Source organism: Vitis riparia, chromosome 19 (genome assembly GCF_004353265.1).
Source record: "Vitis riparia cultivar Riparia Gloire de Montpellier isolate 1030 chromosome 19, EGFV_Vit.rip_1.0, whole genome shotgun sequence".
Lineage (NCBI taxonomy): Eukaryota > Viridiplantae > Streptophyta > Magnoliopsida > Vitales > Vitaceae > Vitis > Vitis riparia.
In genome coordinates this window covers 1-14,960 of record NC_048449.1, presented here as the reverse complement: position 1 = coordinate 14,960, position 14,960 = coordinate 1, and the positions used below count along the sequence as shown (strand labels likewise).

Below are 14,960 nucleotides of genomic sequence, written 5' to 3'. Positions count from 1 at the left end.
AAATGCTGATTTTCCCTCTTTCCAATGCTATCTTTTTCCTCAAAATAAAAAAATAAAGTAGAATAAAATAAAACAAAATAACATAAAATAAAATAAATAATAAAAATACAATCTGTATTTTTTAAGACCACCTAGAGTTTCTAATCCAATCTGTACAACATCTATAAATAAAAAAGGGATTAAAAATTTTGGATAAAAGACCACCAATTTTGGGGTCTACCAGTGGCACAGTGAATACTTTTTGAAATTATTTACATATAAATCAATAGCTTAAACTGCAAAATTTCTTCATTCTTACAATTTTTCGTCATAGGCTGTATCAGAGAGGTGGATTCTCCTATTTGACTGCTTCCTTACAAATGGGTTTCCTGAAGCATCCAAATCAACAACAGCAATGTCACCAGGCTGGTATTCTTCCGTAAGAAGTGCTTCACTCAAGGGATCTTCTATAATTAAGGTAACAGCCCTCCTAAGTGGACGGGCACCATAGTTTTTGTCATAGCCTTGTTGGCACAAGAGGTCTATAACCGACACTGACACTTCCATACCAATTCCCAGAGAGCTGAGCCTTTCCTTCACCTCCTGGAGCATGGTATTCAGAATCTCCAGTATCTGAAATAAATGGATGATGTTAACATTCATCAACACCAATCCTACAGACTCACCTCAATGAAGGGAGCAAACCTGAGCCTTTTCCAGGGGATGGAACACAACTATTTCATCTAATCTGTTGAGTAACTCAGGACGAAAATATGCCTTCAGTTCTTCCATTACCAGTGCTTTCATCCCAGCATATGAAGTTGGTTCATCATCTGCAATTGAGAAACCAATGGAGCTTTGTCTACCCTTTGCAATGGCACCAGAACCCACATTGGAGGTCATGACAACCAATGCATTCCTAAACAACACCCTCCGACCCTGTTGAACCCAGTTTTTGTAAAATAAGAGATCGAGCAGTCATTATAAAATTGTAAGGAGAATCAAAATGAGATAAAATGGCAGTTTCCTTTTTTCTTTGAGTTGGCTGAACTTCAGTGTTAATTGTTTTATCAATAAAATGTTTTGATTCTTTGGTTTTGGAAATTTGAGGCAAAAAAAAGTTAGGAAAAATAGAAGGAAAGAAAAAATGAAAAATAATAAAAAAATAGATTTGAAGTTAATAAATTATTTTTATATATTTTTTAAAATTTATTTCACTTTTTCTCCTCTTCTATTTAACTATTGTAATTATATTTATTTATTTATTTATTTATTTTTTATTTTTTTGTATTTTCAAGGTAATCCAAATACAAGAAAACCATTTTCTTTATCAACTTTTTTTTCCTTCTCTTTAGCACCTTTTTTTTCCTTCTCTTAAGCTGTATTTGATTCTTGGAAACTTTGAGAGAAAATGTGAGGGAAAAAAATAGAAGAAAAATATAAGGAAAGAAAAAAGTTAAGAAAAATAAAAAATAGATTTGAAGTTAATAAATTATTTTTACATGGTTCTTGAAACTTATATTACTTATTTTTCCTTTTTTATATAAAGATTAAATAATTTGAAAATACAATCTAATTAATTTTAATTATATTTTATTCTCTTTATATTTTCCATGGTAAAACTAAAATAAGAAAACATTTTCCTAAACATTTTTTTTTCCCTTCATTTTTTCCTAGAACCAAACATAGCATTACAAAACAACAGGCAAACCTGAGAATCTGTTAAGTGGCCATCTTCAAACATTTGGAGGAGAATATTGAATATATCGGGATGGGCTTTCTCTATTTCATCAAGCAATACAACTGTAAAAGGTTGCCTTCTGATAGCTTCTGTAAGAGTGCCTCCCTCTCCATAGCCTACATAACCTGGGGGAGATCCTATCAACTTACTCACACTATGCTGCTCCATATATTCACTCATGTCCAATCTTACCATTGCTGCCTCCTGCAATAACAGAATCAAGAGAAATGAGAGTTAAATTCCAATGTTGGAAGCCCCTGCTACTGATCATTGACAATAAGCATCACTGTAAAGAAGAATTTAGTATGCATGTATTAGTGAGATGCAAATCACAACGGGCCAGTAAAAAACCATTGAAAACATGGCATTTTATCCTGTTTTAGATAGGTATTTCAAAACCCTCCCTGTGACATTGCAACAACATGGTTACATCAAATTTGGGCCTTCAAATCTCACCTCTCCGCTATTTTAACTTTAAATTTTCCCTGTAGATTTTTACAAATATGAAAATTTAAGGGTAAGAGATTAATGAAGGATCTAAAAAGGACAGAGAAACTGCTGAGAGGATGACATTGTCCCTTTGAACAACAGAATGCAAATATGTAGTAAGAAGTATTTCCTAAAGCATGTAGGAACCTGTAAGCTATATATAGATAGTATAAGGATGCAATCAAACTAAGTTAAAGAATCGTCTAGGTGAGACTAGATTCTCATTGACGTTTTCTACCCAATTAATAATTGGCTTGGGTAAGGCTATTGTCTCAATTACATATTGATTTATAAGTACAGAGCAATAAGACACATTAAATAAATGAACAATGAAGAAAAACGGCCATTAATTCCACAAAGTGCTCATGCAACTTAATATGTAGTGTGTAACTCAGCAGAATCTTCAAGGTAAGCTATAAAATCTCTAAAACAAGTTCTGATCTTGATGAATGGTATATTGTAAGAAGATCCAAAAAACAGGTTTATCATTGCTTTAGTTTTAAAATTCAAATTCTATAAAAAAATTTAATCAGTAAAGCCTCTAAAATTAGCTTTTGTGAAAAGAAGGAAAATTTGTATACATATGGTATAAAGCCTTACTGATCCAAAATAGCATGCCGCTAAAGCTTTTGCCAATTCAGTTTTGCCAACCCCAGTTGGGCCACAAAAAAGCATTGCTGCAATGGGTCTGTTGGGGTCCTTCAAGCCAACCCGGGATCTCTTAACAGCACGAGAAATGGAAGCAATAGCATTATCTTGACCAACCACCCGTTTCCTAAGCTGCTCATGAAGACCCACCAGGAGCATTCTTTCATCAGCAGTGATCTGCTGAACTGGTATCCCTGACCAGAGTGATGCAACTACTGCTATTTCATTGGGTCCCACCACTATAGGTCTATAAAAGAATTACAGCACAATATTTTGTTTAATATCACCCTGAAACCTAAAAAATTCAGGCCTACTGCTTCTAACTTTAAACATAATCCAAGGACTAAGAGTCATACTCATTATCATCTGACATTGAAGGCAAAGGGGATTCAAAAAGGACAGTGCTACCATCTTCCATGCAAGAAGCACCATTACAATTTTTCAGTTTACTAGCCATGACCTGCATATATTATATATATATATATATATGGAGCAGATATGATTAGCTAATCTAAAAACTAGCCATTGGTAGTATAGAAGCAAAGCCATTACCATTTCATGCATGGCCTTAACAGCCCTAATTTCTTGCCAATAATCATCTGGTGATTTTAAGAGCACAGAAGTTTGCTTTTCCTTCTTCCTCTTGTATGCTTCCATACGAGCTTTACTTCCTGCCTCATCAATAAGATCAATTGCTTTATCAGGAAGACGCCTATCAGGAATATATCTTGCTGATAGGTGCACAGCAGCATTTATGGCCTCCAATGTGAATCTGCATTTGTGATGGGCCTCATATTTCTCCCGCAGGCCCAACAGTATCCTAACAGCTTCCTCCTATGAATTTTTACACAATATCTGACTAAAAATAGGAGTGAAAATGACTGCATACAGAGACAATAAGAAGAAAAATCACAAATTACCTGGCTTGGCTCATTGATCAACACAGGTTGGAATCTTCTTGCTAATGCTTTATCCTTCTCAAAAAGTTTCACGTACTCATCTATGGTAGTGGATGCAAAACACTGCAAGAAGTTGAATGTTAGAACACTTCGCATTTAATGAAGAACCTATGAAATGCATGAAAAGAACTTCAGTAAACAAGAGACCTGATGTATTAAGCAATGTAAATAGTATTCTGACATGGTAAACCAAAGCAAACTCCATTATCCAATTGAAAAACAAAAAGTCAAATAGAGTGCACTAAAGTGGATTCTCGTTAGGTAACTACACCTTCCTATCCATTTTGCAACAGCATTGTGAGGCAATGGTGTGGCCACACCAATAAACTGCTCCTGGTGATATGAGAACTGATTATACAATTTTTGACAAATTGGAAGGGGAAATGAAATAGTGGGAAGGGAAAGTTGGTGGAAACCAGTTAGTGATTGGCAATAACTATTGAATTGTGGATTCACCTAATTGTTAAATGTACACTTAATTCATCTGAGACCCATCCTTCAATTGACAGGAAATATGGACAAGCCTAAGTGTTAGGTCTTCAAGGCTGACAACCATCCAATGATGAAGTAAATCCAAGAAATCATCACCTGTAACTGTCCCCTCCCAAGAGAGGGCTTCAATAGACTAGCAATGTCTAGACCTGACCCCTTGTTTCCTCGTCCAGCAATGCCAGACCCAACAAGCATGTGGACTTCATCAATGAAAAGAATGATATTACCTACAACAGTAGCATGTCAGGAATGAGCCAGAAAGAGAGCCCCTTTTGTTCCAAAATATAACTTTAAAAAAGTTGTCACCTGATTTCAAAATATCACTTATTAAAGTAGTAACACGTGCCTCTAATTCTCCCCTCTCCTTTGTGCCTGCCATTAATAGACCTATATCCAAGGACATTATGCGTTTTGTCTGTGTATAAGATAATAAAGTTAATCAAATTGGTAAGACAATCATTTTAAGAGAAGCAACATGACGAAACTGTAGTACAACCTATAACAAATGGATAGTTCAGTGCATAAAATACTTGTTACACACACAACATGTACAGATGGGTGTAAAAATGTGTTGGCAGCCTATAAATAACCAACATTCATGATCTGAAAAAGGAAGAGATGGATGTCATCCATCTTCGATATAAGTGTCATAGGATACTTTCTCTAACTGCTCCTTTAGTAAATGGACATTTCAATATGTGTGAGTACCCTTGCAACATGTTATGCTCTATAAACACTTCATTTTTCAGTAGGGTATGAAACTGTAAATAAAATTCATCTGTTCCATGTCCTAGGGTTTGGGGAGTAGAGATTGTCATGGGAACTAGATTGGAGTGGGGAGTCACACTAGTGAAACAGACATAGGGCCCAATATAGACAATCTGGGTCACCTGAATGGGCCAGTTTTTAGCAGCAGGGGCAATTGGATTACGGGTAGTTTCTACATGTGTCAGAAACTTATTCAATCTGTAATTTAGAGACTAATGACCAGGGTTTTTGCTAATACATCCGCTAAAATAATGGCACTTTTGTGGTGGTAGCTTTACTCATTAATTATTTAACATTTCTTACTTTCATCTATGTAAAAAGTTCTCCCAAACATATCCAAATTCCTTATACTCTGTTAACTAGCTGAACAGTGACACAGTCACCCACTCTCATGAATTGGTTGATTTTGGCTTAAGCTCTGATAAATATGCAAGTAGCATAAGGATCACTCAAGAAGGAGGTAACACACCAAGAGAAAAGAGGGAACATCTGCCTCTGCAATACTAATTGCCAATCCTTCAGCAATAGCTGTTTTCCCAACCCCGCTTTCACCTAGAAGAATGGGGTTATTTTTAGTTCTTCGGCAAAGTATTTGAACAACCCTCTGAACTTCCATGTCTCGGCCAATTACAGGATCAATGAGTCCATCAGTAGCACGAGCAGTAAGGTCTACACAGAATTGAGCCAGAGCACTTTTCTCTGACAAAAAGAGTTGCAGTACTATTTAGTCCTCTCTGTTCTTGTAACTGAAAACCAATTGAACAATCAAAAACTTGAGAAAATTCTTACCCTTCTTTCTTCCTGAGGATTTCACAATGGCTGCTTTTCCAGAAAAAGATTTTCCCTGCATCCCTTTGAATGTAGCAGATGGTTCACTACCATCTTTGGCAAGCTCTCCTTGAAGCCTGGAGACTGCCACAGCTGCCAAGTGATTAACATTTGCCCCCAATCTGAAATCATATTGATCTAGCCCCATGAATGGCAAATTGGCAATGTATATGTTCCAATTTTAAATCCTGATGCAATTTTACTCAATAGATCATGAACAACAAATAATCATAGAAAAGGCTGTCATGCCGAACTAACCTGTTACAAACTTCTTGAATCTTCTAATTAAAAAAGTTTATTATTGAGAGAGATTGCATCTTTTGAGAATCTTAACTGAATTATATATCCCAAAATCTTAATAGAATTAGAAGATCATGTCAATGGTAAGACATAAAGAACCAAAACCTATAGAAATGTCACAATTATACTACACAGAACACTCCAAGATTGCCAGAAAAGGATAGAGCAATGAATTCCATGCTTCAATGCCAATATTCTATCATATTTGCCAGAGAACTACCAAACAATATGAACATTCCATTCGTCTACTCACTGGTGACAGATGATGTTTGGCATTTCAAAACCATGCATTTAAGGTCAACTAAGAGTTGGTAGCCACTATTTTGTGACAGGACAAAAGACTTCTTCACGTCATCACAAGATTCACAACTCCATGCGTAATGGATTGTTCTTACCATTTATCAATAGGCATATATACAGAGAGAGAGATAACACAAAAGGACATGGTAATCTATGAGTAATGGAAGGCATAAAATAAACTGTAAAAAAAAAAAAAAAAATCCATGCAAGATGATTAGATTCTAATATAGAGTTTGAATCTAGAAGGGCAAGCTAGTGAAGGGTAACAATTTTTCCCTTTTGCGTGATAATACATATGGTTTAGGGGCTTTATGTTACTTGAATTATAAAGTAAGGTCATTTTCTAGGTCAGTTTTTCCTTGTTGCCCTTTTAGATTCTGCCAAAGTGTGGCCTTGAAGTTTAACACTGCAATGAAAGAGATATCGATTGATCGGCAAAATGGGTAGTCGTGGATTCTGAAAATTGAGGGTTGAAGTTCTGGATCATGTGAAATTGACCAAGAAGATGGTAATGGATTGCATCAGTAGAAAATCACTGCCTACAAATGAAATCAGCAAGAAGAAGACGCACCTCTTGAGGACACGACCAGCACTGCCGTCATCAACTGTAAATAACCCAATAGCGATATGCTCGGGAGCAATGAAATTATAACCCATAGTCCTAGAGTACTCAATTGCGGCTTCAAACACTCGCTTTGTGCTAATGGAAAAGGGGACGTCAGTGGAGGAGGCAACAGAGGGTTGGGAACTGGGAATTCCAGAAATGCTGCTGCTATCGTTATAATCATGCCAAATGCTGCGAACAGCATCGCGTGCATCGTCTATGGTGATGCCAGATCCAAGAAAGCCATCGAGACTACGATCCTCAGCGACCAAACCCAATAAAAGATGCTGGGTGAATACCATATTCCTGCCCAAAGCTTTCGCTTCTCTTTGGGAAAAGATGACAGCCTTAACGGCTCGTTCAGTGAAGCGCTCAAAGACTGCGGAAATGCGTGGAGAGGATTTTCTGAACACAAAGGAATGGGAATGGGAATGGGGCCGCTGGGAGATTGAAATTCCAAAGCAAGAACAAGTGGAAGAAGAGAAAGGGCGATTTGGGAGCTTGCGGCTGCCATGGCAGTCGAGAGAAACTCGACCAAGTAGTGGGGAGAAATCCCTTCTCCAGTGAACTGATAGGGGTGAGGAGGATGACAACGATGATGATGATACTTCCATTGATTCCCTTTTATTTTCTGTTAAATTTTTGTGTCCTTGTTCTGGGTTTTGCTGCTCCGTCCGAGTCTTTATTTCTGACCGCAATCACCAAAACAAAGAAAGGAAGAACAGAGGGAGAAGGAAGGAATGGAATGGAGTAGGAGAAGTAGAACACGTCAAGCCACGTTTTCTTGCAAACGACTGCAAAGTCGTCCCCGTCCGTCCTGCCAAGTAAAAATGAAAAAGGAGAAAACTGTAAAGCTATATAAATTTTATTTATTTATTTTTATTAAATTAAGAACTTTTAAAAAGTAATTCGTTCTAATAGTGACACGAAAAGATTTCTAAGGTTGCTCTTAAATTTCTCTCCTCCGAAAAGGTGGGGGAATTTTGGGACGACTCACAGTACCAAATGATGAATGGAATATGCTCTGTTTCCTTTTAGAACTAATAGATTAAAAGGGTTACATCAACCTAATTTTATAAATCCAATCGCTGTCATCTTTGATATAAAAAATAACACACTTTTTATATAACTGTCATTCACTCTTTTGATTGTTAGTTTTCCTCCCATATAATCGTATATAATTATATATGTAAATATTATTTAAGAGTATCAATTATAAGTAGATGAATTAATTGATTGGTCAATCAATAGTTTTATGTAGGAAAGACTCAAATTATAAATAGGTAATTAAAAAAAAATTATATAAATATGATGTTACTTTTGTAATCTCATCATTATAAAGTTTAATTTGTACATAATATTTATGAGTAATGAAGAAAAATGGAAAAATATAACTTACGCAACTATATGAATGCATTCAAATTGATAAGTGACGTGTTCTATTTCTCATATAGTGGATAAATCACTTATGTGATGTATGTTATTAAAAATAAAACAACTTATAAACATTAAGAAACACTTCTAACTCATCTTAAAATTAGACTCTCAGTCCCACTCAAGGCTGCAAGTTAGTTATATTCCACACTTCCTGAGCTCTTTTGTCTCACCATCTCAATGCCCTCGTGTTCCTTCTGCCCTTCTCTGTTTGCTCCTCTGATGGAAGAAAATTCAGGTGGCAAATGAAAACTTGCTCGTAGTCTAAAACAATTAAATGAGAGTATATCAGAATGATAATGAAAATAGGGTGGCAATAGAATGAATCATAATCTCGTGTAGACAAGAATCAAAATCGTAGTGAGAATGGGATTTAGTTTCCATAGCAATAAAATTTTTATTTCTATTCTCATTCTAAAAAATTATCCAAATAAATTAATGAAGGGAAGTTGAATTGATCTTCATTCCCATTTTATGTTTCAATGTTCCAAATGTGACCTTAATACTCATTCATTTCAGGCCCAAAGCTGCCATCTTGAAATATGAAAACAAATTTACACGACTCCCTCTGAATCAATGTAATACAAGGACAACATACTCTACAGGGCTCGCCAACAGGTGATTAAGATAAAAGGAGCCAATGTCTTAATTGACTGACTACTGCTCCCAGCATTCCTCATTCGGAATTCAACAGCTTTGAGATGACTCAACCTGACTCCACAGCAGCTCAGCATAAGCCTTCTCTTCTTCCTTCTCCTCTGCAACATGGTCAGTTACCTCTACTGCCTCTTCCTCATCTGGGAGCTCCTCTTCTATCATTTCTTCAGTATTTGTTGCTGCTACAAGTTTTTCATGCTCTTGCTCAGTAAGTTCAGCTAATGCCTCTGTCATGGCTTGAGTTGTTGCAGGTCTATCTCTGGGGCCATATTTTGGGGCAGGCATGACAAACGGCAAAACCACATCATCCAAGTTTGTACTACTTTGGTTGCCGTTACCTTTTGTAGCTGATGGGGGGAAAATGAAAATGATCCCAAGTTCATAGTTACAAATGTGAAGCCTCTGATCGAAGCAAGAGTCAGCTTTGTGAGTTCCAGTTGTTTTTATTCCAAAAGGATTGGAAATTGGACGTCCCCAAGCAGCTGCACTGAAGTTATGTGACCCACAATAGACCCACCCAAAGGAAGATGAATCCATTTTTGACTGAAAGCATCTTTGTGCCACCTGCTCAGAAAGCATGCTATTTTAATTAAGTCAACACTGTGTACCACTGTGTACTACCTTTTCAGAAGCTAAGGAGAAACAGAAGTAATGTGGTGAGTAGGAATCAAATGAGAGGGAAGTCGGTAATCAGCAAGTTATCAAAGTCCCTGTTCACCACCAGATTATATTCTCACTCTAAATTGGTGGCAATTGCATGATGGCATGGGAAGGTACTTTCAACTTGGGAATATGTGGCTTAAAGAAGAGAGTTTTGCGGCTGAAGCAGTTGAGTAGACTGATGGCTAAGCTATTTGTCAAGTGACTCCAGCTCAAGTTTTTAATATGCTTTCGTAAGAGCCGAGTGGTTTGATACAACTTGTTTTAGGCTCCATTTGGACATCAGAAGCATCAAGGAAATAAAAAGATAAAAAGGAAGAAAAAATCTTAAGGTTTCTTGTTTGGTTTCTGGTGAAAATTTTGTAGGAATGAAATATAATAAAATTTATTTGAAAAATAAATGCATTATCAAATTCTTCATCCTCTATTTAAAAGGAGAATAATATGGCAGACAGTTTGGAGAAAAAAATTATAGAGTACAAACCTATACTTTATTATTTTCCTTTCCTTTTTCCATTCCTGTCTCATTTCTCTCATATTTTTGAGATCCAAAAGCAACAAATGGTTTGGATGTAGGCAAGAGAGAAAAAAGGAAAAAAGAGAGAAGGATACAGGTTTTCTCAACCCTAATTTTATTATAAAATAATATATTTTTAAAACATAACTATCCATTGAATCCACAATGCCATACAAAGAAATAAAACCTCATCACACTGACTTGGTGGTATGACTTCTGCCAATAATTGCAAATCATTCATCTAATAAGAGGAAGTCCTTACCTTGACATGCATTGGATGCTTCACTCTATCACTGGGATGAGGAATTGCATCATGAATTGTGCTTACATTCTTCAACCGTTGCCATGTTTTCTGTAAAAAAAAGTGGTAGTGTTTCAAATACAGAAAGCTACATTTCAAATAAAATGCAAATTAAAAAGAAAAACATTAGAGTTTTTGAGAAATCACTACAGCATCTATATCCATTTACATCTATGCATTTACTCAATCCATAACATGCATTAACAACCCATAATTTTAGTTGCAAAATAAATCACAACAAACACCAGAGATCAGGTTTTGCTTCTATGGTTCTATTTCCCAATATATCAGCATTTACAGTAATCTGGATATTTTTAGTTCTAACATTCTTCACTAGCCAGATGAAATCATAACCTTAAATTACTTGATGAAGCCATAAGTTATTTAACACAAACTTATTTCCTAAGTAGTAATTGAAGTTATCAATTATATTATTTAATAAAACTTGATGTAGGATTTGTATGTTTAAAAGAACATAGTTACTCTACTTCAATAAGTAATATTAAGTAGTTTTCAACATAAGGTACCTGCACTTAAAGAAGCTCTGAAGAAAAGGAATACTCAAGACAGATTTGGGTCAGGCTTGCCCATATCTTTTGGAAACATTTTGCTGAGGCTGTTCACAGTCTTAGCAGCCAACCAGCAAAGGGGAAATGCTCTTAAGGCTGAGGTTTTGGTGCTCCTTTTTGGCCTAAGGGAAGCTACAAATTTGGGACTCTTTAGATTTGCTTATTAAAGGAGATTCATTCATGGAAGTTTATGGTAGGTTGGAACTCCGTTGGGATTCAGAATCAGTGAATGAGGAAGCAGATTTTCCAGCAAAGAGAGCAGCCAACTTCTTGGTGCATGAGAGAGAGAGAGAGAGTAGTGAATCACAGCAGACATGGTAGCTAAGATTCTGAATTTGTTAGGGAGTCCCACCCGAATGGATTGCCCATGGTTGGAGGGGTTTTTCTTAGGGGTGGCAATTCATATTGGTAGGTTGTGTTCATGTCATGTCAAAACTTGGGCATTCTACTATATAGGTCAACCCAAACACAACATGAAGAATAATCGTGTTAAAAACATAAACTCATATATTATCTAATTATTAAACAACCAACACATTGTGTAACTCATTTAACCCATTTAATAGCCAGACCCTCGTATTTAATAATTGGGTGCAACCCAGCTATATATATATATATTATAAGTATGCAGAAAATATTATAGATAGAAGAAAGGTTGAAACTCACCAATGCACACCAGAAATATACAAAGGAAGCCAAGTAGAAAGAACAAAGAAAAAGAAGGGCAAAGAAATAAAACCACCTGGCCATAACTGCTTGGGCTTCTAACCAATCTACAAAATCAATCAAAGACATAGGAATTCCTTGTAAATGAATCCTAACATGGTCCAATAAGGAAAGCAAAAGAGCAAATTTAAGCACTTGGTCCGTAGTTTCCACATCTTCAGAAACCCTCCAATTTCTTTCACACCAAATGACCCAAAAAAGGCACAAAGGGACAACTAGGCAAGCTTTCTTCCGTTTTTTTCCTACCTGCACCCCACTCCAACTTAGCAACATCAATCTAACTGAAGAGTGCATCACCCACTGCAACCCAAATAACAAAAAAATCAACTGCCATAGATAACCAGTTGTAACACAATGTAGAAGTGGTCGATAGACTCCTCCCTTTTACACAAAAAACATCTATTTACTAAAGAAACCCCCCATTTTTTTCAAGCGATCTAAAGTTCCCCAAGATGCTTCCCATGCAGAAAAGCCAAATATTGTAGGAACCCACAGGTTCCAAACCACTCTCATTGGAAAAGCCTCTGCACCACCTAAAGTTAGGAAAGAGTAGAACGCTTTAGCGGAAAACTTTCGTTCCTTGAGGCTAACCAAGTCATTCTATCCTCCATCTCACGCCTAATTGAATGCTTTTGAATTCTCCACATGTCTACAACCTACAAATCCTTTGAAATGGTGATGACAAATAAGGTGGGGAAAAAATCTTTTAGTGAGGTGTTGCCACACCACTTATCCAACCAAAACTTGATTCTCCACCCATTCTCAATAATGAAGCCAACCCTACTTTTAAAAACCTTCTTATTTTTCCTAATGGCTTTCCAAAAGCCTACACTATAACCTTCCCTAAGCACCCCCACAGTCCAACCTCCATCTTTCTCCCCAAACTTCCCAACAATCACACACCTCCACAAAGTCTATTTTCAAAGCAAATCTCCAACTCACTTACACAGAAGTGCCTTGTTAAGAATAGTGAGATTCCTAATTCCTAACCCCCCTATTTTCTTGTTTAAACACACTTTAACACAATTCACTAGATGGGGTTTTTTCTCTGAAGCACTTCGACCCCACAAAAAATCTCTTTGGAACTTTGAAAGCCTTAACTTACCCTTCTTGGAATCACTAAGAGGGATATGTGGTAGATAAGGAGATTAGATAAAATGCTTTCAATGAGAGTGAGTCTCCCCCTTTTCAACAAGTACTGCCTTTCCCATAAGGCTAATCTTTTTAGCACTCTCCCCTCCACCGCTTCCTACACTGTTGTTGACTTGAGTGAGGCTCCCAAAAGAAGACCTAGATAAGTAGATGGGAGACTCCCCATCCGACAACCCAACTCAATTGCTAGCTTTTCTAAATTGTCAATCCTTCCCACTGGGATGATCTCACTCTTATCCAAATTGACTTTTAACCAAGGATGAAAATATTGGTAAACGCGGATATATGGTACTTGGATTTTATAAATATATAAGAAATATCGGTAAAATATCAATGAATATCTAGACAAAAATATCAGTGAGATAGAAATTGTTCAAAATTCATAAAAATGCTGGAAAAAACTTTTAAAAAAAGATAAAATAAGCAAGAATACACATATTGAAGTTATTTTGCAAGTGTAATTAACATAGGTATGATCAAAGATAATATTTATCAATTTTTTTTAGAAAAAATTAGCTTAAATTCCTTTAATATATTTATATTCCTTTATTTTAAAAATTAAAAACTATTTTTATCAAAACATGTTTTATTATATTTTAAATAAAAAATTAAATCGATTTATATAAAATATTTTATTTAACATTTAATTTCTAAAATTTTATTACAAATTTGTGGTGACAACTTTTTGCTATTAACATTAATTTATTTAAATAATAAAAATTATTAAAAATTATATTAATAAATTATCTTATTAAATTAATTTTAATTTATGAAATATTAGAACTTCATTAAATTTTTTTATATTTTAACAATTTTTGAATAAATTTATATTTTTCAGATTTTAAAATAAAAACATTTAAAATTAAATAAAATTAAAAGGATAAATAAAAAAAATTTAAAAGTGAAGTGACAGTAAATTTTTAAAATAGGATAAATGAGATAAATATGAAAGATAATTTAAAATAAAAGGATAATATAAAATAAAAGGTTAATATAAATTTAAAAACAAAAAAACACGGCTTTTAAAAAAAATTAGCGATTTTAAAAAAATTGCCAATTTATCAACGATTTTAAAAATATCACCAATTTATTGACAATTTTTGAATAAATCACTGATTATTTGCTGATTTATTGGCGATATATCACCGATTGTTTGAAAAAATCGGCGATTTTTCATCGAAAATCTGCCTCCAAATGCACGTGTTCTCCACTTCCAATTTTTCAACAAAAAATCAATCATTGACTGATATATCAACAATATTTTGTCGAAATCACCGATTTTTTACTCGAAATTTCTTCTAGCAAATAATTGGTGGCCGATTTTGTATCAACCACCTCCGATATTCGATATTTCGCTAATATTTTGGCGAAATATCCCGATTTTTCAATCCATGCTTTCAACCTTGAAATCACTTCAAACCACATGAAGGGATTCAAATGCATCAACTACTCTTCATTTGTCTCACAGAAAATGATACTACTATCAACATACAAAAGGTGAGTCACCTCAATTACCCTTCCCACCCACCAAGAAACAAGAGATGAAACCTCATTTCCTTACCTTAACAAGCAACTAACTTAAAGCCTCCATCACCAGAACAAATGAATAAGGGGAGAGTGGGTCCCCTTTTCTTTGAACTGTAGAACTTTGGAAGAAGTTAGTGGGGGTCCCATTAGCTAAAACTGAGAAAGAAGCTGAAGATATGCATCACTTCATCCAACCCACCCACTTTTGCCCAAAACCTATTTTCTTCATAACTGCCATAAAAAAATTCCAATTAATATGATTATAAGCCTTTTCAATATCAAGCTTACAAATGATTCCAGAAGTAGATC

General features: G+C 35.3%; 2 protein-coding genes across 4 annotated transcripts; both read right to left on the bottom strand.

Moving 5' to 3' along the window:
* Positions 1–95: 95 nt before the first annotated feature.
* LOC117909442 (chaperone protein ClpD, chloroplastic) lies at positions 96–7,925 on the bottom strand. 2 transcript variants are annotated; one of them, XM_034823484.1, is made up of 12 exons: positions 7,076–7,925; positions 5,866–6,026; positions 5,546–5,775; positions 4,615–4,723; positions 4,405–4,535; positions 3,778–3,879; positions 3,410–3,691; positions 3,214–3,317; positions 2,810–3,104; positions 1,691–1,924; positions 685–918; positions 96–612 (listed from the first exon to the last, which is right to left on the bottom strand). In XM_034823484.1, exons 1-12 carry the CDS (start codon positions 7,720–7,722, stop codon positions 295–297), a joined length of 2,847 nt encoding a protein of 948 aa, XP_034679375.1. In that variant the 5' UTR covers positions 7,723–7,925; the 3' UTR covers positions 96–294. The 2 variants fall into 2 exon arrangements, with proteins under 2 accessions (XP_034679375.1, XP_034679376.1); XM_034823485.1 differs by lacking the exons at positions 2,810–3,104; positions 3,214–3,317.
* Positions 7,926–8,973: 1,048 nt separating this feature from the next.
* LOC117908067 lies at positions 8,974–10,818 on the bottom strand. 2 transcript variants are annotated; one of them, XM_034821723.1, is made up of 2 exons: positions 10,639–10,818; positions 8,974–9,779 (listed from the first exon to the last, which is right to left on the bottom strand). In XM_034821723.1, the coding sequence occupies exons 1-2, from the start codon at positions 10,644–10,646 to the stop codon at positions 9,230–9,232; spliced, it is 558 nt and encodes a 185-aa protein (XP_034677614.1). In that variant the 5' UTR covers positions 10,647–10,818; the 3' UTR covers positions 8,974–9,229. The 2 variants fall into 2 exon arrangements, with proteins under 2 accessions (XP_034677614.1, XP_034677615.1); XM_034821724.1 differs by having other exon boundaries at positions 8,974–9,763; positions 10,639–10,811.
* Between the last annotated feature and the right edge of the window lie 4,142 nt (positions 10,819–14,960).